The sequence below is a fragment of the Aulonocara stuartgranti genome, assembly GCF_965226115.1.
Source record: "Aulonocara stuartgranti genome assembly, chromosome: 7".
Classification (NCBI taxonomy): domain Eukaryota; kingdom Metazoa; phylum Chordata; class Actinopteri; order Cichliformes; family Cichlidae; genus Aulonocara; species Aulonocara stuartgranti.
In genome coordinates this window covers 13,705,766-13,732,720 of record NC_138945.1, presented here as the reverse complement: position 1 = coordinate 13,732,720, position 26,955 = coordinate 13,705,766, and the positions used below count along the sequence as shown (strand labels likewise).

Below are 26,955 nucleotides of genomic sequence, written 5' to 3'. Positions count from 1 at the left end.
CCGTTTAACAGTCATGTCTGCTTACTTCTCAAATATTGTTTCTAATAACAGTCACAGGCCTCAATTGCTCTTTAGTATTTTTAATTCTGTCTTGGTGAGAAGCGGTGTAATGTTGATCAGGTTGTGGAAAAATTTTCTACTTTCAGATTTTCATCACATCTGGCTGGTAATTCCAAATTGCCCATAGGTGTGAATGTGAGAGTGAATGCTAGTCTGTATCTCTGTGTTTGCCCTGCAACAGACTGCCAACCTGTCCAAGGTGTACCCTGCCTCTCGCCCTATAGCAGGTGGGATAGGCTCAAGTTCTTCCTCCAGTGTGACATCACTTTAGATTATTGCATTTTATGGTCTGCATTTACTTTATTTTATTTGATCTTATTTTATTTATTGTCTTTTAATCTGGTGTGTTGGATTCTATTTTACTGGATTTTAAAACTTTTACTTGGCTATATATTTTCATTTAAAACACTTTGTTGAACTTTGTTATTCTAAATGCACTATATAAATACATTTGTGTTATATAAATAAATTTGACCTTGACTTTATCTGTATGTCCAGTTTGAGAACTGCTGCTAGCTTATGCAGACACTCGGACGACTCCCTCTGTGAATTGTAATAACCCAGCTTTGCTGAGGGTCGTGAGTCTGCCAGGCTGAAGTGTCCCTGAATAATTTATGTGACAACACAAGGTTAGCATAAACCAGGGGTAGCTAACTCCTCCCCTCAGCTCTTGGTGCCTTAGTAGAACCTCATGCATCAAACATTATGAGTGGCTGCTCAAAGGCTTCACACATTTCCTACCTTGGTCATTTTTCAAATCCAGTGCGTCAATCTGACACTGGCCACAAACAAAAGGTTGCTGTCAGCTTGCTGCTGAAGTAAAACAAAAATGCAATGGAAAATCCACCAACAAGTAGAAAAAACTGTAATAATCTCCTGTGGACAGATCATGGTCCCCAGAGGACAAAGCCCAGGGGTTGATAATTTCCTGTAGATAGTTTTTAATGACCTCTAATTAACAAAAGTGAGGGATGATATGTGAGATGGCTTCTAGAGAAACTGACACTGGCACTGACACAAACCCAGACAATCATTCGATATTCAAAAACTGCTACATATGTATTTTCTATATTCTGCAACTGCAGTCCTCCACACTTAGACGCACAAGTGAAAACGTATCACAGAACAGATATGATCCCAGTGGGAATAGGAGCTTTAGAGGCCGTAATTCCCATTTCCCTGGAAGAGACACTGCAGTAGATTCCAATCACATCATCAAAGGTCTCCTAAAACTGAGTCTTCAGAACAAATACACAGCTTAATGTCTTCTAAGATGAGCTGCTAACCCGCCTGTTGTCTTGGTGTATTTTGGATAAGTTTTTTTTTAAGTATTTATGAGCAGAAGATAGTCAGGAAAAAATTTACAACCTTGTATAAATTGATCTAATAATTTCCACATTTGAGAAGCTTAACGTGATTTTTTTTTAAGAATGTTAGATAATAGTCCTGTAGTATGCATGATGATGGGATTGAACTGATATTTTAATGCTTTTTACCTTTTGGAAGGTAACTCGAGGAGTTAAAATTTATTTTTTTATTTTTTGGTCTTACCTGTTTAATTGTCTGTTGTAACTTAATTTCCAACAATATCTCAACATTTCACTAAATCACAGCTGTCCTTTCACTTGCTGTTTTTCTCAAAAACAAAATGATGGCAGCTGCTGCCTTGCTGCAGCTGATGTCACTGGTTACCATGGCAACTAGTGCCCAGCTGTGAAAGTGAGCAAGAGGCAACGTCCAGCACAAGTGTGTGTGTGTGTGTGTGTGTGTGTGTGTGTGTGTGTGTGTGTGTGTGTGTGTGTGTGTGTGTGTCTTACTTAATGTGCCAGTGGCAATACATTTAGAGGGTTTGGGGGAAAACATAAATATCAAACAGGCACTACCTGCTTTTATGCCATGAGGTCCAGCATATCTGAGACCACATCAAACAGCTGCAACACTTTCATGTATAAATGGAAATAATCTGAAGGTATGAGGATCCCAACTAAACCTTTAATTTAATAAAACATTTAGGAATACAAGTCGTAACTTGTAAAATTCACTTACAATTTGTCTTATCAACCCTTGTTAAGCTAAATTAATCCGCAGCCATTGTTCACCTCTAAGAAAAATGGCTGTATCTCATGAACACAGCTGAAGCAATAAAGGAACATGGTGGTGCTATAGCTCCTTTGGTTGAGCAGGTGACCCATATTCTAAAAAGCTGGGTTTGATTCGACTCCAGACCATGTTTTACATATCTTCCCACTTTCCTGACTACTCTCTGCAGTGACGTTGGCCAAAAAAGAAATAAAAAGAAATAAAGGAATTTCACAAGAGTGAAAAAGTTATTATGAGCAAAAAAGCCTTTCTGTGTGTCACAACATGGCTAGGCTTCACATCATACAGAGAGCAATTCATCAGGCTTTGTACACTGAGAGACAAAAATCCAGTTACGTTTCAGATAGACATTTTGACTCCAGTCAGCACAGGTGAGGGCTGGAGAAGAAGGCTGTCTAATAGTCTCAGAGCATCTCAGTGGTCTCTGAACTGATTCCCAGAAGGGAAGAATACTCGCACATGGTCAGCTCTGGACACTGCAGATGAACAGCTGTTCTTATTATACTAGTTTCTAGTATATCTGTTGGATGCATGCACACTTGTAGTGTATCCACAGTTACAACTAACTGCGGGGACAAAAGATTTTGATGATTCTGCAATTTTGCTGCCAGGCCACACACCACAAAGCGTTCAAGAAGCACCTGACAACCACAAAATTCTGGATTTATAGATTTTCTTCCCCCGTCACCTGACCTCTGGTGGTCTTGGACTTTAGTACCAGACTCTGTTTTTTTTCTGCAAGCATATTGAATATTGAATAACATTTTGTTAGAACACAATACACAGAGCAATGAGACACCACAATGAGGGCTAGATGGTGGTTATGAATATTTCCCTGCTTATGTTTACTAAACAAAACTCACAGAGAGATCATTTTTATGCCCTTGTAACTATCTGCATTTGTATTTTCACACAATTACCAAGATAAACACAAGCCACAGGCATATGGAGCACCATCTGCTCTGCAGAACTCCACTGCCCCTGTGACCATTTACTCATGTTCCCTTAGTGCTCTTGTCCTGGTACAGACCCACACAGCTGACCTCTGCCACCATGACATAAAAAACCTGAACTTCTACCTGGTTTAGTGCCCCAGGTCAAGAAAATTACTCTACGCCCTGTACTATAATTTTTTTTAATTTAATTCCTCTCAGGTATACTTATTATTTCCTTTGAAGACAGAAAAATTAGAGAATGTGCTCCACAAATATTTGAGTATATAAATTATTTAAAAATAAATGAATTTTAAAAATCACATAATGCAACTTCTCATTTAAAGTTTTGATTTTACAGCAAAGGAAAAAGACATCTAGACGGGAGCATACAAGTTATATGAGTTGCAATTTCTGATTTTTAAAACAGTTTAATACAAATTCTGAAGCCAAAATGATGCCATTATTTATTTTACACACACCTTGTCTGCAGCTTTTATCTCCAAATTCTATAACAAAATAATATATAATAATTAGAAAATAAAAAAGTATTCAAATTACTTGTAGTGTGTCTAATTTATTTTTACTGTTCACAGTTCAGTCCATACCTGTAAGTGTTTGGACAAATACACATTTTTTTTATTTTGCCTTGGACCAACCACAATGGATTCTAGACCAAACAACCAGAAACGTGGTTTAATTGATTAGGAATTACAACACAGTGCACTATTTTCAGAGGTAATAGCATCTGAATTGATAAACAAGAGTGTCACAGCCAGGTGAGGGCCGTTTAAGCAGGTAAAGTAGAGTAGTGTTTCACTTGTATTTACATTTGGTTCACTGACTTACCTTATATTTAAAACGATGCTAATTTTTCCACTTTTAATTGAATCTCTGAAAACGTGGGACTGTGTATAAACATGTAATTGCATGACACATGCGTCTTTTAATATAAATGCTTAGTTTTTAATAGTGTCCAGCCGTAGCAGCGCCACATCTAAGTGAAACCAGGTGAAATGAACCTAAATACATGTGTAATGTTTGTAAGGCTGTGTGAGGAAAACTACTCACCTGGATCATGTAGAGCTGAGCAATGCGGTACTCCTCCACACTCATAGGCATGGGGATCCGATACTCCTTGATCAGCATGGCTGTGCTTGAGTTGAGCCGACACAGTTAGTGTGTGTGTCCAAAGAGGAAGCAGCGCGTGAAGGTAGATGCTCCTGTCAGTCGGCTTTGCTACCCAAGCTGCATGTTCAAGCAGGAAGAACGGGACTCATTATTCACACCTGAAACAGAGGAAAAATGTCCTTTCAGCTTCCAGAGTTACAGACAAAACACAGGAAGAGTTTGCATGTTTGTCTCAAGGATTAACACCCCCCCCCCCCCCCCCCCTCCTTCTACATACGCAAGCCAACACATACAAGGTAATCCACTGACCCAGGAAACGCGCTGAAATCCCCCAGCAACCTAAATCCCAACTCTGACTACAGACCAAAGATGCAACCAAGTTGTGTTCAGTGCTGCCTTTTAAATTACTCTTCTTGTCTAGTGATAGAAAGCGCATGTATTCAAGTATCAGAGAGCCACAGTGCTCAGGTATTATACTTCTACTTATAGTGCATTTCAGATTGAAAGGTTGTACTACTTAAAGTTATTAGACATTTTATTTACATTATTACATAGGGGGGAAAACATATAAGCTGTTCATTTAAAATAATGCATTCCATAAAAGTTTCCTGGCATTATCTGGTTCACTTGTCCCCATAGAGCAGGTTTGGCCAACATTTTAATTCCAGAGTTCTACTGATGCTGATTTAGATGAAGTGAGCAAAAGGCCGCATTCTTTTTGTTTCTCTTTTACATGTGTGTTAGCTAAACCGAGATGGGCCCAGGCTATGGGTTGTATTTTTCCCATGTGTACCTTAGAGAGACTGACATGCTGGATGACTGCTCCTCGCTGAGCCTGTGATCTCTATTCTGTCGCCAAGTGCTTTTGCTGGGGTTCTCTCTCTGATTGTAGCACCTTTACCTTTACCCCAACAATACAAAGCTTCTTGAGGTGACTTTTGTTGATACTATTGACTGGTGCTACACTATAAATAAAACCGAATTGATCTGTTGGCTTGCATATTAAAATACATTTTTAAATAACCAGTTTTCTGCAGTTAAATTACCATTCAAATGAGGGAATTTTAATTGCAAAAGTAACTTTAGACTTTTAAAAAGGCAGCTCATCTGATCTCTATGAGTCTGACAGCTCTGTGGAAGGTGGAACCAAGTGTTTTGACTCATGTGCTCCATTAAAAAAAATAAATAAATAAACCAAAACCGCCATCTTTACTTTACACACTTGTGGATATGTAAAGCGCTTTGGGGTCCTTAGGGACTAGTAAAGCGCTATATAAATACAGACCATTTACCATTTACCATTTACATCATTATCCATCTATCCAAACAGTGCTGTGAGAGTGAGGGTGATGTACCGCTTATTTCCCCCAGGGATCAATAAAGTATTCTGATTCTGATTCTGATTCTGATTAAACAACCAGAGGAGGGTCACATGACAGTGAATGCTTAATCTTAGGCAGATGATGGTGGACAGTAAATCTAATGCTGAGAGGGGAAAGGGTTAAGGTAAGGAGCTGATGTCAAATGCGAAGTGTGTGTCTGTCCATCTGTGCATGACTAAGCTGTGCATGTTTGTTCAAGCTTCTATAGCAAATGAACTGCAGTGGTCAGGAAGTGTAGATTGACATTAAAGACTTCCTGGAGTCTTCATTTGCTTATTATTGTATTTAAGTTACAGCCATTTTTAAAATCTGTCAAATGACAGTAAAAGCCCAGCTGATAAACCACAGAATTTGAAGGTTGTTTTTTTTTTTTTTTGGAACGGCAGAATTCTGAGAAAGAAAAAACTGAATTATAAAAACAAAAACTCAGAATTCTGCAATTAATGTCAGAATTCTGGGGGGAAGAAAATCCAAAACGCCATCTGTTTTTTTTCCAGATTTTTCATACAAGTTCCAGCCCAGTCTCATGGAAAACAGGAAACTGTGAAATCGTTATGGATTTTTTTTTTTTGGTTTACGTTTATAAGAAGGTCACATTATATTGTCTTTAGCGAAGATGTGTCACCCTGGCAACCAAGAATACAAAGCTTTGAAAAAACAAATGTAAGCTTTTATTATGGTCTAACCTTAAATAGCTTTTGCTTCTAAGTTTTTGCTTATATTTTTAATATTCCAATTTGATTGCCAGCACTGCAAACAGGAAAATCTGACCAGAAAAACTATTACAAGATGTAAAACAACTGCATGGCAGGGGGGTTGTTTTATTTGTCTGAACAGTCCATGCCCCAGGAGCCGTTACATGATTCAGATCTATGCCCAATACTATACTTTTAAATCATTTCATTCAAAGATTGATTTCTTTTATACACATCTACAATGGATAAATAATAACAAACAACAGGAGCAGGTATAAAATATTTGACTGACTCAACAACAGAACGAACAGTGAAATCCAAGCTGCCCTCCAGAGGCTGTAATGCATGACCTTATTTACAATGCAGAGACAGTTTGTGCTCTGGAGCAGTTACAGCAGAGAAACTGAGTGACATTTCTCACTGACTCCTGTGAAGAGTGAGTCCTTGGCCCACAGAACAGCTGCTATGCAGCAAGAATCACTAAATCCACATAATGCAAAATGTGAGACAGTGGCAGATGAGCCCTGACATGTAGACATAAACAGACACATAGTGTCATGTATGATAAACTGGCTTTTTTTTTTTTTTTTTTTGGCAAAAGGATGTGAATTATAGAGGAGAGCTGCCAGGATATTACTGTAGGGGAAATGATTAGTTCACTGACAGAAAATGAATCAATTATTTTAAGAATGGGAGATGCTTTTTCTTAACAAACAAAATCATTTCAAGTAGTTTTAAATATAAGGATAGTCATTAACAGATTAGCTATATTTCCTGGTTTGCATAGGTCTTGTGCACAAGTGTAGCAAATCTCAGGTTTATATGTAAGTTGTTAAAATAGTCTAAAGTTGCTTTTATTAACTACAGTACAAACAGCAGCTCCTACAAACAAAGAAGTCACATGATTTCCTATTAGAGGGGCTGCTTTTAGTGGTGAATTTGAAGCTAATTGCCACTGTCTTTGCAGGGCATTTTAGCATCTTTTAACTATAAGTTTACAATTCGTAGAGCAATGCTATAATAAGCCCCAATCAACATCTGCTCACCAGACACAACATTTCACTGTGGCACCAGGACAAAACCACATAATAAAGAAAGATTATCCTCTATAGACTCCAATAAGTGAGAATCCTACATGGTTCTCAGATCACCATGAAGGGCTGCATGTTGGATGGCACAAGATTTTCTTCAACTCAGTACCTAAAAATACAAAATCTTCTTGTACAACCCCATGGAGTTGTCTCTTGTTCATACATTTTAGAGTAACATTTTATTCAGCTTCTATCTTTAAACCAGACATCAAATAAGTTATGAACTAGAACAAGCGATCCATGTTTATTTTCTCAAACAGCAGATTGACTTCTTGCAAGTTTTAGCAGACAACATCACATCACCCCAGTCTTGACTTCTCTACATTAGCTTCCTGTATGTTTTAGAGTTGATTTTAACATCTAAGATGATCATTTTTAAGGCACCAGCTTGGTACCGAGCTGCACAGAAGAAATTTCGAACCAGTTTGCAGCCTCAGATCTTTAGGTGGGGCCGTCTGGCTGTTTCAAAGCCCAAACTTAAATCTACAGAAAGATAAAGATATGACTGCAGAAATTAGGCTTGAAAAATCAGAAACTTCCTTGAAACCACTTCTTCCAAAGCACATTTTTACAGGCTTGCTCCTTTGTGACGTCATTACAATTTTATTTCGTGTTTTATAGTCTTGTATTAACTGTTTATCATCTTTCACTTGTCTTCTTTATTATTTCCCTATATTTTACTCTTTTACTGCTAATTATTTTTTATTTTACTTTCTGTTTTTTATTATGTCTTCACTTGAACTTAATTGTATTGACCTTATTTGGCCCTAATATTTGGCTTTCTATCTGGAACTGCTTTTTCTGTTTGCCAAATTGCTTTGCAAACTCTATTTTTAAAAATACTGTACAACTAACATTTATTATAATCAAAATCACCAGTAAACTCAGAGTGTTGACTCCATGCAGCAGCTAGGACGTTTCCTGGGTAGATTCAGAAGCTTTCCAATTGAGCTCAAAGCAGAAAATTACAGCTGGTCAGAGCCTGTGCCTGCCTATGCAGAGAAAAAGAAATGTCTCATCTGCACCTCTGAGAGGATGACTAGCTGCCAGCAGCCATCTATCAAAGTCCTATGTGATGGGAGGCTGAGAAAGTCTACAGCTAAACTGTACTAAATTTACAGCTGAAGCAGCTCTGGTCAAATAGAAACAGCAGCTTGTTCCTGTGCACCAAATTGGAGCTCAAGCTACTGTCTGGAAAAAGGCACACCCACCATTAGCCCCTTCGACCCACAGTCCAACAATAGATGCTGGTGTTTCAACCTGAATAACAAAGGTTGTGACAGCTCATCTCTGGGACAACTGCAGATAAAACCAGAACGTATGGGACACGATCTGCCACAACTTACAGGTTATTTCTCGTAAAATGGCAAATGCGACCTTGGACCTGAGCACAGTTAGGTTGAAGAACCAGACTAATGAATAATCTATGAAAAATTGTGTTTCTTTCAAATTGGTGATGGACATAAGGATGGACAGACACACATCTCGCCATGGCACAAGCTAATCAAACACTTGTGCTAAAAAGCAAAAAGATTACAAGGCTACTTACAGCACATGTTGATGAGTTTGACAAACAACTTCGACTGATTCTCCAACCAGTTTGTTTGAGCACTAGGGTCAATAGAAATGAACAGAACATGAACATATTAGGTTTTTTCAAACTTGACACCCTCTCTCTACCCACTTCCACTTCATTTGTGTGTCCATGTGGAAGGTCCCCGTCACTGAGGACCATTCCATCCCAGTGAGTGGGTTATGAGATGATCCGCCAGCAAGTCTAGATTGATGCTAAAGATACTGACAATGTTCAGGGTCATGTTGGGCTCCTCATGGAAGATGCCCTGGACAAATGTAGCATACATGAGACTAACTGTATATTTATTAATAAACTGATCAAAGATAGACATTTTATCAAACAGGCACCAAGAACATAAGCATTATGTTGCATATGCACCATTTCTCTAGTCTCTTAAGCTCTCAACTCTTAAACTAGCTTCCTGATCCTGGTTCTGTTCTTTTGATCGTTCATATTTTAGGCTCCATATCTAACAGACTTTTGCACATTCGATTCAAAACCAAGATGCCTACAATTCAAAGAAGCTGTTTAAAACCCACCTTAATGAGCACTGCTTCATTCAGCTGAGAATATTTAGTTTGTGAAAGGTGCATTGTCATCAAGTCCAGAATTCAACTTTTTTTTTTTTTTTTGGCCTCACAAACACCTGAGGGGAAATCTCTGGCTCTGTAGCTACTAAATGGTGCATGATGGTCACCAGCTGGTCTTTGTGTGTGTCTGCTTTTTGCAGCTTTTGTTTGTTTGTTCGTTTTTTATAGTTGTCTTAAACCTGCTGCCAAACAGCCAACAGAAGCAGTGAAGCTGGAGCCAAACAGCTCTGTAGAGCCAAGAGCAGATCCAGGTTCAGGAGATAATTCTCCTGTCAGTGTTTTCATACTTTTATTACAGGCTTTGTTATTATGCGATTTTTTTCTAACAAAAAAAACCATGAATAATAGACCCACAAATAATTGGTTACTCTGACTTCCTCCTACAGTCCAAAAACATTAACTGCTCATTCTAAATTTTCTCTCAGTGTTAGACCTGAGATGGACTGGCCCTTCCATGGTGTACCCCACCTGCCACCTCTCACAACCAGCCTCCCTGAATTGAAGTGGTTAAGAAAAATGGATTGATTAATTTAAAATAAAATCCTCTTGTGGAGCTCTTTTTAAGCTTTCAGTTAGTTTATTTTCTGCACCTTACTTGTCTGCACATCTCATATTGAAGTTTTTTAAATTCCTGTTCCTCTGCCAAGTCCCCTGAGTCTGTGCAAAGTACATGGCCAATGTAGGTGACCCATAGGGGGAATCCACATGACACATCCACTCCAATGCATTTGTTCTCCTAATAAAGATATAAAAGAAGCAGAAGAGTTAGTTAGAATGAACAGTATGGCAAACTGTTACCTTTTGCTTAATCTTTTTCTACAAAAAATACGATTTCTGACTCAAAATAATGGAAATCTAAGCTATGTGTCCAATGCTCTCAGCTTACTTCAGGGGGATTCCCTGATCCCCTACTTAACGTGTTCCCTCACAGATCCTCAAACAAACCCTACGACCATGATATGAATAATGTGTTTCTGTCACAATCACATACACAACATCTAAGAGCAGGAGGCCAGTGCATCATCTGTTTCTTACACATCACAGTCGGATGCATCAGGATACATTTGATTTGATTCTTTGGCACTTAGAGGAGTCGTGCTGCACTGACAAGATCCCCCGATGGGATTGTGCTCTACATTCAGTAATCATAGCACACACTGATGTAAAACACACCACAACAGTCTTCACATGAGAACACATATGCTGGGGCACAACATCTGCCACATACACACAGACAAATCAACAGCAAGTCTGTTTCCCCCCGGTTTCATGAGATACCCCAAGAGTCAAGTACTGTACTGTGTGCGCTTGTTGCGTAATTCAGTTTTCCTTCCACACTAGCTGCAGATGTGGATTTCATAGACAGGCATGTACTGCCTAATGATCCAGTAGGAAATTAGCAAACGATATTTGCGTTACTCTGTACAGAGCAGAGTCTCGTATGATGATTTGTTATCATAACTCAGGCATGAAAAACTCAGCGTGCAGCACATCACCACCACCCAGCTTGCAGCCACAGGACGTTAATGACATGATGTTTCACCAGATCTAAAGGTTTATATTTTGATTCTTTCAAGCTAAATAATCAACATGCAAGTTGGTTCACACAATTTGCAAGATGAGGTAATTTTCTTTCAGATATTTGGCTACAACCTGTAACTAGCATTTTCCCCACATCCACAGAGTTACAGTGTTTGATTATAGAAACGTTAAAAAAATAAGGTTTTTCTTTTTCTTTCTTTTTTAAAGTGGTATTTGATAAAGAAAACTGAATACTGCTAAAGCCCACACATCAAACATGAATCCATTACTTATTCACAGCCTTAGTTTCCCACCTGCAGATCCTCACTCCAGTCAGCCTTGACCACAGTGAACCACAGTCCAGCAGGCAGCATTTATGTTACCATCATGTCATTTACGTTCATAACAGTGCAGTTTGGAGGAGAAAACAAACGAATGCTCCATTTGGCAGTATTTCATGTATACAAGCAAATAATCATGTATAATCAAATAAATCATTTGGGTGTTTACCTCAAAGCTACCCAACTGATCCACTAAATACAGGCTTAGGGTCCATTGCAGATTCCAATCCTAAAGAGAATCCCAGCGCACACACCCTCGCTTCCCTTCCTCTTCCGTCTTTGGTCAGCTTATCTTCACCGGTTCACCCCCGCTCTGGTAAGGAGCTTCACTTTCTAAATTCTCACAGTGAAATCAGAGAAGATATCGATTCTCTGTCTCTCCTCTATCTCCTTTCTCCTCCCATCCACCTCTATTTCTCTTCTGCGCTCCCTTTTCTGCCGTCTCCACCTCTTTGGGACTGAGGAAGCTTTGTTACCACGGAGACGCATGAGGCTGTGGCCTGATTGGTGGAGTTTGTTGTGATGCAGCAAGTCGGCAGTGCAGCCCACTAGATTGATTGCCTTTTCAGTCAGAATCGTTGTGTAATACTGAGCCAGAATAAGCTTACTAAGTGGAGATATATAGGAATTTATTTTCAGTAAAGCGGGGGATTACAATTCACTTTCAGTGTTACATTACTTGGTTGTGTATCACAGCAAAGCCCGTGGTGGAAAGTATGGAGGACTGTGAATGTCAAATTTATTTAACTCCCAATTAAAATACATACTTTACAATGGAATTTAGCAATCTATAAAAGACTAACTCAGCACGTTTTGTCTATTACATTAATTGATTAATTTTATTGGATAAAAAAGGAGAACAAGCAGAAAGCTAGTTTTCACAAACAAATTATGAAAATAATTGTGAAAAATTTCAATAAATAGAATTTTGATTTTTTTCCAGATATGAAGCAGATTAAAGCAATAAATGCTCACAGTACAGAAGATGGAAATAAATCATCCATCTATTTTCTTTGAATTATCCAATTCAGGGTCGCAGGGGGATGGACCCTATCTCAGCCTCAATAGGGGAAGTATCTGTCATAGGGCTAACACAGAGAGACAGGCAATCATTTCCACCTATGGGCAATTTAGAATCACCAATTAACCTAACCCCACTAACTGCATGTCTTTGGACTGTGGCAGGAAGCCGAGTACCTGGAGAGAACCCACACAGACACCAGAAGAACATGCAAACGCCACACAATATAGCTCAGGCTTCTTGAAGTGAGGCAAACCATTTTTGCTTTGAAAAATATTTTCATGATTAATCTATTTGCTAAAAAGATGCAATTAATTTTCTGATCAATTTACAGATAACTTATTGTAGCAACTTTTTTTCAGCCATCAATCACATAACAACAAACAAAGATGAGTTTGTAGTGAAACAGTCCCATTTTAGCAGAGGAAAAACCAGCGCAATTTTCCATTTGTATTTTAAAAAATGACTTAAAAATGACTTGACAAACTCAGAAACAAGATCAGTGCAACTTTAGTCTAATTTTTCATTCGCAACAAATTGCCATAGACTGAAGTTGCATTCACCAATAGCAACCAAGACGCCATCTTTTAATTGCTTATGTATTATTCTCAATACCAACTTATTGGCTGATTGTTTTCTTAATCTATTTCTAATACCAGAGAAAACCAAATGTTTTATATAAAATATATATAACAGGGCACGGTGGTTAGCACTGTTGCCGCACAGCAAGAAGGTCCTGAGTTCAATTCCATCATCAGGCCGGGGTCTTTCTGTGTGGAGTTTGCATGTTCTCCCCGTGTTTGCGTGGGTTCACTCCGGGTACTCCGGCTTCCTCCCACCGTCCAAAGACATGCAACTTGAGGGGATAGGTTAATTGGATAATCCAAATTGCCACTAAGTTTGAATGTGAGTGCGAATGGTTGTCTGTCCCTGTGTGTTGGCCCTGCGACAGACTGGCGAGCTGTCCAGGGTGTACCCCGCCTCTCGCCCTATGACAGCTGGGATAGGCTCCAGTGCCCCCCGCGACCCTGAAAAGGATAAGCGGAAGCGAATGGATGGATGGATATATATAACGGGAAAAACAGGGGAAAAAGATGTTGCTTCAAAAATAACCACATTTTCTAATATATAATTTCAACGACAGTGTCATTTTTCAGTCATTTTTATAAAGCTTTATAGGAATGGCTTTGCAAATCCCTTTTTCTTTTTCTTTTTGTGCATTTGACACATTCCGACAAATCCTTGATGATGGGATCTCTTTTAAAGACAACATCAGAGGTGATAAGGAGTCAATGTGTGAAGAAAATGTGTGTGCATCACGTTTTAATGGGAGCTCTGAGCAGCAGATTGGTTGCGCTGATGATTATGCCTTTGTTTGCAGGGCATCGTGACTGTCCTGCCTTTGGTGAGGTGCTTTGCTTGTGCTTCAGCCTCTGAGGTGCATTTTGAACAGCTTCAGAATGAGTCAACTGAGTGCTGTGAACACAGGTATTTCCTTTTGGTTGAGCAAAATGATACAATTTATACAGGTAATTCCACACTGCAAATAGCCTTCTGAGATATTCAAAAATCATCATCATCATATACCTTCTATGCACACAAAATTTGATGTGCATAGAAGGTATATTTTAATTTATACATACCCTTTATTTCTTACAGTTCTGTCACAAACAGTGACTCCTGTATACTGCTTTGAATTTCTTATTCTGTCCTTTGAGTTTTCTGTCTTCCATCTACCCATATATGCTTTCCTTTTATAACCTTTCCATTTTTTTGTACTTCCTCCAAATTTTAGAGCTGAGTGGAAAAAATCAACATCTTTTGTGTGAACTGTGTCAGATTTTCTTCTTGAGAAAGCTTTATAATCCTTTCGATTGTTTTAACTGACAGCTCTCTTATTAGGGCCATTTTTCCTTTTAATGAGCCTGGTGCAATTTTGGATGTTTAGTTTTTGCAGAATTTGTTTTAGTAAAGCAGACTACACAGTGAAGCCGGGAAAATTGGCAAGCATAATGATTTGAGTAAGTTTGACATGGGCTAAATTTAGATTGGGAGCGCAGGTCAAAGCATCCCCAAAACTGGAGCATTTTTGGGTGTTTTGGCTCTGCAGTGGTTAGTATTGTCGAGAGACAGACTTCCTGTATTGGGGTCATGGGCCACGCAATCAACAGTATCTATCAAAAATGGCTCAAGGAAGGAACAGTGGTGAACCATGGGTCATGTAGCCTCTTTCAGTAGTATAATGCCCCCTGCAACAAAGCAAAGGTGGTTCAGGAATGGTTTGAGGAGCATAACAACAAGTTTGAGGTGTTGACTCAGCCTAAATTTCAAAGATGTTAGTCCAATCAAACATCTGTGGGATGTGCTGGACAAACAAGTCGGATCCATGTAGGCCCCACCTCACATCTTACAAGGCTTAAAGGATCTACTGGTGACATCATGGTGCCAGATACCACAGCAAACCATCAGAGGTCTAGAGGAATCCATGCCTCGATGGGTCAGGGCTGTTTTGGCAGCAATAAGGGGGACCACAACACAGGTGGTCATAATGTTATTCCTGATTGGTATATTTAAGATTTGTTCATTTGCTACAAAGCTGAACTGAATAAACGTCCTGAATGACCTTGGTTAACATTGACTTTAGTCAATAGTCACCTTATTTGGCATATGGCTCAGCTGTAGAGCAGCTGCGAGAGTCCAGACAGTGCAGGCATCAGTAAAAAATCTACATGACATTAAATTCAAACTTAAGCAGCACCAAAGGAGCAGCTGGCGTTGAGGTTAGTTTAGGAATACGGAGTTCGTCATGCAAGGTCAAAGGAATGTGCCTTTTTTCACACTCTGCGCCACATTACTGTTTACATGAGATGAATTTCTACAATCGCGGATAGAGACAAAATACTGTTACTGTTAATCTGACTATCTTCAGGTTTTATGCTTACATTTACACACGCAGTTACTGTCCCTCCATTTAGAAATGCAGAGGCGTCACGGTGTAATTATTTTACGTGTAGTTATTTTTTTCCTGTGTAATAATATTCAACATTGCATTTTTCAAAAAAAATGCCTCTGTGCAAAATGGGTTCAAAAACATAAACAACTGTGGGATACTGTTTGTCTGTGATTTGGACAGGGGGAACAAATTGTGGCAGGATTATTTGTATCCCACAGTAACTTTACTGTATAAAGAGCTAACATCTCTAAAATGTCAGGAGTATTTAGTCAACTAAAAATCAAGAATGTGGGATACTGTTTGTCTGTGATTTGGAGAGCCCAGCGTGTGCTTCCGACGCAGGGAAAACCAATTCTGTCGGGGAGACCTACCGTGGCAGTTGTGCAGGTGAAGCCAAAGGGAAGATATGCTTCACCATATTTTCTAGTATTTGGCAATGCCTCATCCTCAGCTTTGCATTTGTGTGGGAGCCCCGTAGAAAACCTGTCCATTATGCTAGCAGTGTCTAAGCTTCTTCTTTCTTTCTTTTTTTTATTAATTCCCCCACCACCACCACGCAATGGCTCTGCCGCTCTAGCAACCATGTGCAGGTTAAAGAAGCTTAAACAGTGTGGTAACCCTACTTGCAACAGGATGTTGCCTAAGCTGGCATTGAGTAAGTTGATCTGCAGAGACCATGGCTGAGTTTAGCTTTTGGCCAGCCTGAATAAACATTTCCATCCACTAATGTTCCATTTTATGAACTATTTTGCACTTTTCCCATTGAGCTTCAAGTTAACACCAATTTATCTATGACTTTTCTCAGAGGGTTTCCGTTTAAAATACTCCACCTGCAGCTCGTAGTGATCTATAGGGGACTACGTAGCTGCTGCTTGGGCTTAAAGGACATTTCAAAGACTATAACTTACAAGAGGAAGGAGAAGAAAGACAACCTGAGACATTTCACTACAGGAGATCTCAAAAGCCAAGCCAACCCCTAAATTAATTTACAGTCAGTGGCAACTGAAAACAAGCTTCGAGGCTTGTACAGTCACACCAGCAGCAGGTTCACTGCTCTCAGCCTCGCATTTTATCTGTGAGCTGCAGGGATCCACATCCTCAGAATGAAATGACTTGTTGATGGGTGCTCCGCCCGCTGCACACACACTCTTTATCCGAGCATCAGCAGAGCAGACGCTAACAGAAACAACCCCTACTACGCAAACACCACTTACACACGCACAACCCAACATGAACATCTGCTGTCATTGTGACTGTTAATTTGTGATGTTGTCAAGCACATCTTTCCTCACCAGATACTCCTGCTACCCATCCTGCACTCATCAAAAAAGGTCTGTGTGGCTACTCACTGTCAGTTGCTGTGATGCAACTAACGGCATTTATGTGGACGTCACTTGAGCATGTGTATGGCTGCATTACCAGTAGACTGTTTGCATTTATATTTCACATTTATCTCGGCTGAGTCATTTTCAACACTATATCCTTTAAAGCATTACATAATTACAATTGTGAGGCACTTATTTATTTATATTTACATTACATTTTATCCATTTTTTCTTAGTGCTAGAAACAGCCTGCCAAAATGTGCACACCCTCTCATCCATAGGTTTTCAGTAGTGTAGTTCAGTGACTTGAAGCTGCTGGTAATGTGACAGACCCCACCTAGTAGGCAGTTCTCCGTCTCTCAAAGTGGCCACACCCTTAATATTCCATAACTTTAAGCCTTAATACAATTTAAAAATATAAGTTAGCATATATCTCTGTCTCTCTGTATTCTGGTAGCTGGGATAGGCTCCAACCCCCTCACAATCCTGAAAAGGATAAGTGGAAGACAATGGATGGATGGAGTAAGTGTGCAGAAATTCCCTATACTGTACAGCCATCATGAAGGTGAAAAATTGATTTTAACATGAGAATCTAGAGAATCTATGAGGATTGATACACTGGAGTGACCTCAAGTAGCCATTCAAAGAACCCGCTACCTGAGGTGTCCATTTGTTTTTCCTTTTTAAAAATTTAAAAACAAAATTAAAGCTAAAAGCTATTTATTAGTGCAAATTACTTCTACAGCGTGCTTCCCCTCACCCCCCTACCAGTCGAGGCAGTGTTTGTTGATCACTTTACTACTGTCAATATGTTAATCAGTTTCATAGAGAGACTCAGGGCGTCACAGATTGTTTACGGTTCCAATCATAAGAGTGAAAACAAAAGGACTTGGAAACACTAAAATAATGCTGCTTACACATGACGAGTCAGCATTAATAACAACACATAATGCAAAGGACATTATAGTGCAGAATGAGTACTTTGACTTTTCTGAATGGTTACGGTAAGTAGGGCTGGTGTTCTGTTCTTCCTTTTACTTAACAAAAATGATATTTTATCACTCTTCCTCCATCAGTTGATGGTTTGGTTTGCAGAACTACTACGGATAGAAGATGGTGTCACTGACCTGCAGTTCATCCCCAGTGGAGGCTTCAACCCTTCTTCCTGTGAATAAGAAACAGCTGAAATAAACCTCAGAAAGCAGGTGTGTGTTTCAAGGAGCCTACAATGCAGAAGCATTGCACAAGAAAGAGAGTGCTGTCAAAAATATCACATTACGGAGGAGAAGTGACTGTTTTTAAACCATTTCCTTCCTCAATCCAGTTTCAGAGCATTGAAAGTATTGAGTAATGCTTAGTTGCAAAAGCATTGCATATTACATTATTTAAAAAGTGATTTGGGTGTCTGCAATTAGTTGGAGGTTTATTTTCCTTGACGCCAAATGTATTCATCCATAGCTAATGTGGTCATCTGACACTGTCAAAATATCACAGCAGAGAAAAAAAAACAAGGCATGGGCAGCAAATGAGAGTGAATGCAGCCCTGACGTGATGGTTGGGTTGATGAAAGAGGAGAAGCTATTTTTAGATGAGGGTGTCAGAGGAGAGGGAGGAGGTGGGGGCATGGGGGAAATGGAGGTGATGCGGGTCCAGGGATCAAAGTGATGGCGCTGCTGTAGCTGGAGTTAGTTGTGGCATTTCTCAAATTGTTCTGCTTTCCTGCGCGTTCGTAAATGACGGCAATGCATCACCGCCTGAGGAGGGAGGGGAGCTAATCAGTGTTCTCAGCACTCATCTGAGCCTCTGCTTAGTTCGTGTCAGTCTTTGCAATGCTGTTTAGTGCACTTAAACAATGGCACAGAGCTGCAGCTACAAACAAAACAAACACAAGTTGAAAACTGCTAAATTTTTTCCTTTGGGCAGAATATTAATCACTGCCACAGACTGAATATAAAAAAATAACTTTAGATGCGGCCCCATGTTCAACTGTAGCGACTTCATGAAATGAAAGATCTCATAAAAAGTGTCATTTAACCAGCTGACAAACAGCTGAACTGTTAACATCCTTTTGGATACATACAGAGACATATACACTCATCAGCTACTTTGTTAGGAACCCGTGTTCAACTGCTTGTTACCACAAATATCTAATCATCACTAGAGTATACAGAGAACGATCTGAAAAAGACAAAATGACCAGTTAGCAACAGTTTTCTGAGTGAAAATACAATAGTGATGCTACAGGTCAGAGGAGAATGACTATAAAGTAACTGAAATAACCAGTTGTTATAATCGGGGTATGCAAAAGAGCATCTCTGAACCTACAACATAGTAAATCTTGAAGCAGATGAGCTACAGCAGAAGGCCACGCCTGTGCCAATCCCATCAGCTAAGAACAGAAAACTCGAGTTCACACAGAGTTGCCAACAGTGGACAACAGAAGCAGGGCCATAACCAGGGTTTAGAAAGTAGTTTCTTTTAATTGGTTACCTAAAATCTAAATCTTTATCGTTAGATATTGACACTTGGAGTTGATGTAAAATTGCATACATTTTTCTTTAGTCCTGAATGTTAAATGTGGCTCTCACTTATGGTTAAGAAGTTACCAAGGTTCAAAAAATGCTGACAAAAAAGGTGACCAAACCAACAAATTTCAGCCCACTGTGTTCAAAATCACAGAGTGATTTTTCATGGATTGACCCTACAGCAGGGGTGTTGAACTCCAGGCCTCGAGGGCCGGTGTCCTGCAGGTTTTAGATGTTTGACACCACTGCCCTACAGTACATTATTGACATACACTACCAGTCAAAGGTTTGGAAACACCTTCTCATTTAATGGTTTTTCTTTATTTTCATGACGATTTACATTGTAGATTCTCACTGAAGGCATCAAAACTATGAATGAACACATGTGAATTATGCGTGAAATAATTCAAAACATGCTTTGTATTTTACATTCTTCAAAATAGCCATCCTTTGCTTTTATTACTGTACTCTCTTGGCATTCTCTCCATGAGCTTCATGAGGTAGTCACCTGAAATTGTTTTAAGCAGCCTTTCAGTTCCCAGAGATGCTCAGCACTTGTTGGCCTTTTTGCCTTCACTCCGGTCCATCTCATCCCAAACCAGCTGGGTTTAGGTCATGTGACTATGGATGCTAGGCCATAGTGGCTGTAGCTCAGGAGGTAGAGCTGCTGATCGGAAGGTTGGTGGTTCAATCCCTGGCTCCCCCAGTTTCCATGCCAAATATCCTTGGGCAAGATACAAACCCCGACTTGCTCTCCAATGCATCCATCGGAGTATGAATGATAGTTAGAAAAGCGCTCACCGTATAGATAATAGTGCTTGTGTGTATGGGGTGAATGCAGTGTGTTGTATAGAGCGCTTTGAGTACTCCAGGAGAGTAGAAAAGCGCCATATAAAAACCAGCCCATTTACCATGCCATCTGACGCAGCACTCCATCACTCTCATTCTTGGTCAAATAGCCCTTACTCAGCCTGGAGGTGTGTTTGGAGGTCATTGTCATGTTGAAAAATAAATGAGGGTCAACTAAATGCAAACCAGGATGCTGTGGTAGCCATGCTGAATCAGTGTGCCTTCAATTTTTTCATCATTGTCACCAGCAAAGCACCCCCGCACCATCACACCTCCTCCTCAATACTTCACAGTGGGAACCATGCATGTAGAGACCATACGTTCACCTTGTCTATGTTGCACAAAGACACAGCAGGTGGAACCAAAGCTCTCAAATTTGGACTCATCAGGCCAAACACAGCTTTCCACTGGTTTAATGTCCAGTCTTTGTGTTTCTTGGCCCAAACAAATCTCTTCTATTTGTTGCTTTTGCTTAGTAATGGTGTCTTAGCAGCTATTAGATCATAAAGACTCATTTGCGTTGTCTCCTCGGAACAGTTGATGTGACTGCTACTGGAAGTCTGTTTGGCATTTATCTGGGCTGCAATCTGAGATGATGTTAACTTGCAATTTCTGAGGCTTCAGTCTCCAGAGACTGAAGAAGTCACTTGGATGAGTGAACAAACGTTTCTCCCACTGAAAACACTATGTCCAAATGAACAGAATCAACCTTTTGGGATTTACTTACCTGGATGATTGAGCATGCATCAAGTTACACCACTGAATGAAAATAATGTTATTGGTTTTTCATGTCATTATTATTCTCTGCGTGGAATTTATTTAGAGTTAAAAAGACTGCAATAAATACAATAGATTAAAAAACGGTGGTATTTCCAAATGAAATGGAGCAAAGTAGCAGTATGAGGTAGTGTGCAGTTTGGTTTTCCCCTTGTTTCTAGTTATTCTATAAATATTGGGGCAGGGATAGCTCAGTAGGTAAAGTGGTCGCCCCATGATCGGAAGGTCGGCGGTTCGAATCCACTTAACGGCTACCCTGAGGTACCCCTGAGCAAGGTACCGTCCCTACACACTGCTCCCCGGGCGCCTGCTTAGTGGGCTGCCCACTGCTTCACTGAGTGAATGGGTCAAATGCAGAGAAAAACAAGTAATTTCCCCATGGGGATCAATAAAGTATCCATTATTATTATAACTTCTGCTTATTTTTGTGCTCACATAAGCACAAATCTTCAAGTGTTACATTAGTGATTAACACGACACAACAGTATGAATAAAATACTACAGAAGCACTTGAAAGAAATGCTTAAAGGAGAAATTCACGCAGCATGGAAATCAGAGCACATACAATGCACACAGTTAGTACAAAACTACTAATATAAAGATAGAAAGTTAAAGCAAGTCTACAAATCAGCATTACATTTCAGATGTAATAAAAAGAGACTAGGTGTCAAGGAGTCCCAGAGGCCAGTACGTGGGAGTGGACCAAATGCAGGCACAAACAGAACAGCGTTAAGGTTTTCAAAAGCTTTATTATAAACACAGAGATAAGCAATGACAAGACGTGAGTACGTGGTGGGGAATCTCGGACGTGGATGCACAGTAACAGAGGGAGAGTGTGGTTAGGACCTTGCTTTTCCTATATTCCTGAGAAGACGACGGGCAGCCTCCTGGCAGGCATTTGAGTTGTTTAACTTCCGAGGAGTTACGCAGTGGCTTGACGAGGTTACTGAAGGCACAAAGCGATCAAGTTAAGCACATAGCATAAACATGGAATGAGGCCTGGTTACCACCATGAGGTAGCTGACAAATTGGTGAAGAACAGATGACAGAGGACTGGAGCGCACCGGCTTGACTTGGGAAAAGTAGAACATAGGATCTATGCGTATGGATGAAGGGAGTTTAAGTTTAACTGCCATAGGACTGATGACAGACTCAATTTCATAGGGTCCAAAATAGCATGGGGCGAGCTTGTTGGAAAATTGCCTGAGGGGAATGTTCCTGGAGTAAAATTAGGCGCAGGTCTTCTTAGTCGATCCACGTAATGGTGCTTTCAAACAACGGCCTTTAGTAGCACCTCCCGAGTTGCAAGTGGTGTTGAACAGAAGTAACAGCGAGATCAACCTCATTCTGAAGGAACAGGGGTGGATGATAACCTAGAGAGCTTCAAAAGTTGAGAGACCAGTTGTAGATGAGGTAAGTGAATTATGTGCATACTCTACCCAAGGAAGATGCAAAGAGCAGGTTACCGGGTTTAGTGTGGTGACACAGTGGAGGGCAAATTCAAATTCCTGGATGAGCATCTCAGTCTGGCTGTTGGATTGTGGGCGATATCCAGAGCTGAGGCTGACCTTGGCTCCAAGAACGGTGCAGAAGGTCTACCAGACCTGTGAAGTGAATTGAGGACTCCTGTCTGGGAGAATTTTTGTAAGGATACTGTGGAGACTCAAAATATGACCAACCAGGAGCCTGGTAGTTTCAGAGGCAGAAGGGAGTTTGTCCAGAGCAATAAAATGGGCTGACTTGAAAAACCTATTAAATATTGAAAGAATTACGGACTTCCTGGAAGAAGGCAGGCCGGTGACAGAATTGAATCGAATCTTGAGTGCCGTTCTTGCTTCATGCATAGATGGAGCAGGCGGCCACATAGTCTTTAACATCTCTTTCTGTTCCCCATCAAAAGTGGTGACACTTGATTAATGAAATAGTCCTACTTACACCTACTTACTTGGTGGTGTGAACCCAATGGATGACTGCTGAAAGGGCTGGAATGGGGACATAGCAGTGATTAGGTAGACTGGTACCTGGGTCAGGCTCATCCTGAAGAGCCTGGTGGATTGACGTCCCAGGAGATGAAGCCACCATGAAGGTGGCAGGGAGGATGGTGGCAGTCTCGGGTGGGTCATTGTTGGTGGCAAACTGGCGGGACAAGGCATCAGGCTTGACATTTCTGGAGCCTGGGCAATAGGAAGTAGAGAAATAGAGAAAATGCAATAAAAAAAAAAAAGCTAATGGGCTGGGCTGTCATTGAGCCTCTTGGCGGTTCTTAGTTAAGTTAGGTTCTTGTGATCAGTCCAAATGGTAAATGGCTGTTCGGCTGCTTCTAATAGGTGACACCATTCCTCAATGGCTAATTTTACTGCAAACAGCTCTCAGTTGCCCACATCATAATTTCGCTTGGCTAGAGTGAGGCGACGTGAGAAGAATGCTGTAGCTTGGCTTGTGGCCCTTGTTTCAATTCAATGAAGGCTGCTTCAACTTCAGGAGACCAGAAATGGTGAGTGAGTGAGTGAGTGAGTGAGTGAGTGAGTGAGTGGTGCAGCTACCTAGCTGTAATTCCGAATGAAGTGACGGTATAAGTTAGCGAAAGTGGGCCATTCATTCACTGCTTGAATCTTTGCTGGGTCGGTCTTCACCCGTCTCCTGCCAGAATATAACCAGAAAAGGTTACTGAAGGAAAGTGGAACTCACATTTTTCTACCTTGAAATATAACCAATTTTCCAGGAGGGGTGTCCCTCAATACATCATTAACTAGTGTCTGAAAAACCACAGGGGGCATTAGTGAGACAACATAACCAGATATTCGAAATGACTTAGGTGTGCTGCGTTGAATGCAGTCTTCCATTTATCCCCTCCCGGATGTGCATCAGGACAGTGGGAGAGTGTAGGGAGAGCAGTAACTAGTGAGAAGTTGATTTGCGGCTTACTTGCAGATAGAGAGTGAAAGGCTCTGGAGGGGGTAGCCGGGTGATCACAGACATCACTAAAAAAGAAAAGAAAATAGAAGTGCAAGGTTGCTGTTAAGATTTGAAAGCCTACAGATTAAGGGAAGAGGATGGTATACCTCGGTACAGGGCCATTAGCATTTGACCCACCTCCAAGCTTTAGAGGCTGACTAATATGTTGAAGTTGGGGTGACACGGAGCAGCAGTAGCAGGTAGGACAGAGATCACACCTACACTATATTGCCAATCCAAATCATTGTATTCAGGTGTTCCAATCACTTCCATGAGCTATGACTATTTCATTAATCATGGAAGTAAATTCCAGCGTGGATATTGTGATAGGAAGTCCAGTCATGAAATTTCCTCACTCCTACATATTCCACAGTCTGCTAGAGGTATAATAACAAATTGAAGTCGGCAGACACTGAAGCACATAGTGCGCAGGGGCCACCAATTTCCTGCAGTCAGCCGCTACAGACCTCCAGACTTCATGTGGGCTTCAAATTAGCTCTCTGGATTGATGAATCCTGCCTCTCCATCAGGCAGTCTGTTAATGTTTCAGCATACCAACACATTTTGGACGATGTCATACTCCCAACTTGAAATTTTCTCCAGACATTTATGCATTCATTGTATAAAACATGGACGTAGCCACCAGGACCAGACTCAACATTTGTCTTTTAGCCACCATCAAGTTGTTTTTTGTTTTTCAAACCAGAAGTGTCTACATATGGATAAAAAATTGCTGTGCTAGCAAGCTTGGTTGGGAAACTGCATGGATAGGCTGTACAGATGCAACTCAGAGACAGACATATCAGCAGATTAGGGCTAGGTAACAGACCAATAAAATAATCAATCACCAAAACTGAAGCACAAACTTCTACCACAAGCAAGCCTTAATGTTAGTCATATAATCCATTACACAGCTCCAGAATGCAAAACCATTTACAGTAAAGGTGTCCAATTCAGTGATGCACAGTTGCTCTAGCAGACTTTGGGACTATTTACAGTCAGCAATAAATGCCCTAACTATGTTTTAAAGCAAATTCACCCCACTCTGAGTTTTTATGAAGGAGTAAACTACCCATAAAGCATTTGTACCAGACTGTAAACATGTGTTTTAATACTGTAAAGTTGGACATTTGTGTAATGGGAGTCTATGGCAATCAACTCCCTTTTCGAGTCAGCCTCTAGTGGCTGCTAGAGGAACTGCAGTTCTTGCCAGTTGTGCATTTGCTTTTGTTCAGCTCCAGATGTTACTTCCAACTTTTCATCTAGTCCAACCAGGTGGTAAAAGCCTTCTTTTGTATCCACAATCATGGAACCCACAGGATCACCCTAAAGGCACCAAGGCACCTTGGATAGGGAATTATTTTTCTTGGTGTTTAGTTGGTCTAACAACCTCATCCAAGTAGTAACAGGCATTTATTACAACAGGAGGATTTAAGGAGATAAAAGGCCAAAGGAAAATAAGACAGAACAGTAAAAAATACATTTCAATCTATATAACAAAACAGCTGTAATTTGTAAATGGACTGATTCTTATATAGCGCTTTTCTACTCTCCTGGAGTACTCAAAGCACTCTACACAATACGCCACACTCATCCATACAAATACACACCCTATGCTTCGTCAGTGCATTGGAGAGCAAGTGGGGGGTTAGCATTTTGCCCAAGGCATGCAGACTGGGGGAGCCAGGAATTAAACAACCAACCTTCCGATCAGTAGATGGCCTGCTCTACCACCTGAGCTACAGCCACCCTGTACACATTCTGTCTTGCAATCCTTATTTATGCCAAATGCAAAACAGAATGTTCATTGTATGCTTTGAGAAAACTGATTCACAGAGACTACTCTTAACTAAGTAGCAGAGTGTATCGAAAATCTATTGATTTTTCTGTGTCTCATTCGTACCCCTGAACCTGTGTGAATATTTAACGAGGACATAACGCCTCACTAGATCTGAACAAAGCTGGGGGACTGTTAATTAGTCTGAGTGCTTTCAATTCCCAGAACAATCCCCCCTCTCTAGCCCGCCAACTTGGTCTCAGATGTGTTCAGGGAACCATCAATTCACTGTAAACCCTAACAATGTCAGGCTACTTTGAATATTTCCTATATGTGTGTTTGTGTCAGCTGTGTAATAATAGGGTTTTTTTTTATGTCAGTGGAAATACTAACACCAGGATACAGAAATAGTTCTGAGTAAAAGTCCTCACATTTCACCAGCATGACTTTAGTAAACTAAAAAAACTAAAATCAAAACTAAAATGGCTTCTGTAATGGTACATGTTTATTTGTTAATAAAGTAGCAACTGGTTCTATATTATTTTATGTCCAATTTATTCATTGGTTTCTGTCCCTCAGCTTGTCTCTATTGCTGTTTGGCAAAACACTTTACTGTGTTCCTGGTAATAAAAATCAAATGCATTTGGAATGTTCCTTTATGTTTGTGCTTTTATGGTTCTGCAAGGCAAAGAAACTGATAAATCCATGCCAGACAACATAGTTAGTTACAAAACAGCCAGGGATATTGGCAACTGTGTGCTCGTATAATCCCTGGGCTTGAGTGTGTGTGCACAAAAATGGAAGCAAGTGATGGTAGATTCATCACTGTGTGATTGCAGTGCTGAAAAAAAACTGAGACAGATTTTTCAGTCAAAAACATAAAGGATGTTGCATGTGAATGCATGTAAAGCAAAACAGTGCAGTGTGCAGTGTTCATTATGACAGGCCGAGGTGATGGGAGGGGAGGGGAGTGACGGTGGAGGCAGACAAAAAGGGCTTAATACAGGTGTTGTTCATTCACATCCAGCATCTCACGCTCTGGCAGTCTCCCACCTCAAAGCCCTGACTGCAAAGCCATGATCAGTGGGCTGGAATCCCTCTGTTTACGCTGCTAAAAATAGATTTCACACACTGTGATGACGTGGCATCTCGTGACAAGACCCCCATCCAGCCTCCCCCTTCTTCCAAGACTCCCCAGCCACTCTCTTCCCTCCTTACTGGTATGCAACTGTCACTCTGGCTACATGACACTTCACATTAAATCTTTGTAGACATCGGACAGGGAGGGAATGTGGCATATCCTTTAAAAGAAATGAAAAATTAAAACAGAGGAGGAGAAAATGACAAGAAAAAA

General features: G+C 40.4%; 1 protein-coding gene across 4 annotated transcripts in view; it reads right to left on the bottom strand.

Annotated features, from left to right (window-relative positions):
• pitpnm2 (phosphatidylinositol transfer protein, membrane-associated 2) overlaps window positions 1-26,955 on the bottom strand; it is a 65,688-nt gene that overhangs the window by 36,157 nt on the left and 2,576 nt on the right. Inside the window, exons 2-6 of one of the 4 annotated variants that reach the window (XM_082539619.1) lie at window positions 23,795-23,850; window positions 23,413-23,509; window positions 22,891-23,043; window positions 17,846-17,883; window positions 4,164-4,381 (exon numbers count right to left, since the gene is read on the bottom strand). In XM_082539619.1, coding sequence (XP_082395745.1) covers window positions 4,164-4,241 — 78 coding nt within the window. In that variant the 5' untranslated portion in view covers window positions 4,242-4,381; window positions 17,846-17,883; window positions 22,891-23,043; window positions 23,413-23,509; window positions 23,795-23,850. Of the gene's footprint in view, window positions 1-4,163; window positions 4,382-8,940; window positions 9,003-11,588; window positions 11,863-17,845; window positions 17,884-22,890; window positions 23,044-23,412; window positions 23,510-23,794; window positions 23,851-26,955 lie in introns of those variants that run through there. The other 3 variants (XM_082539621.1, XM_082539620.1, XM_082539622.1) reach the window with 3 other exon arrangements.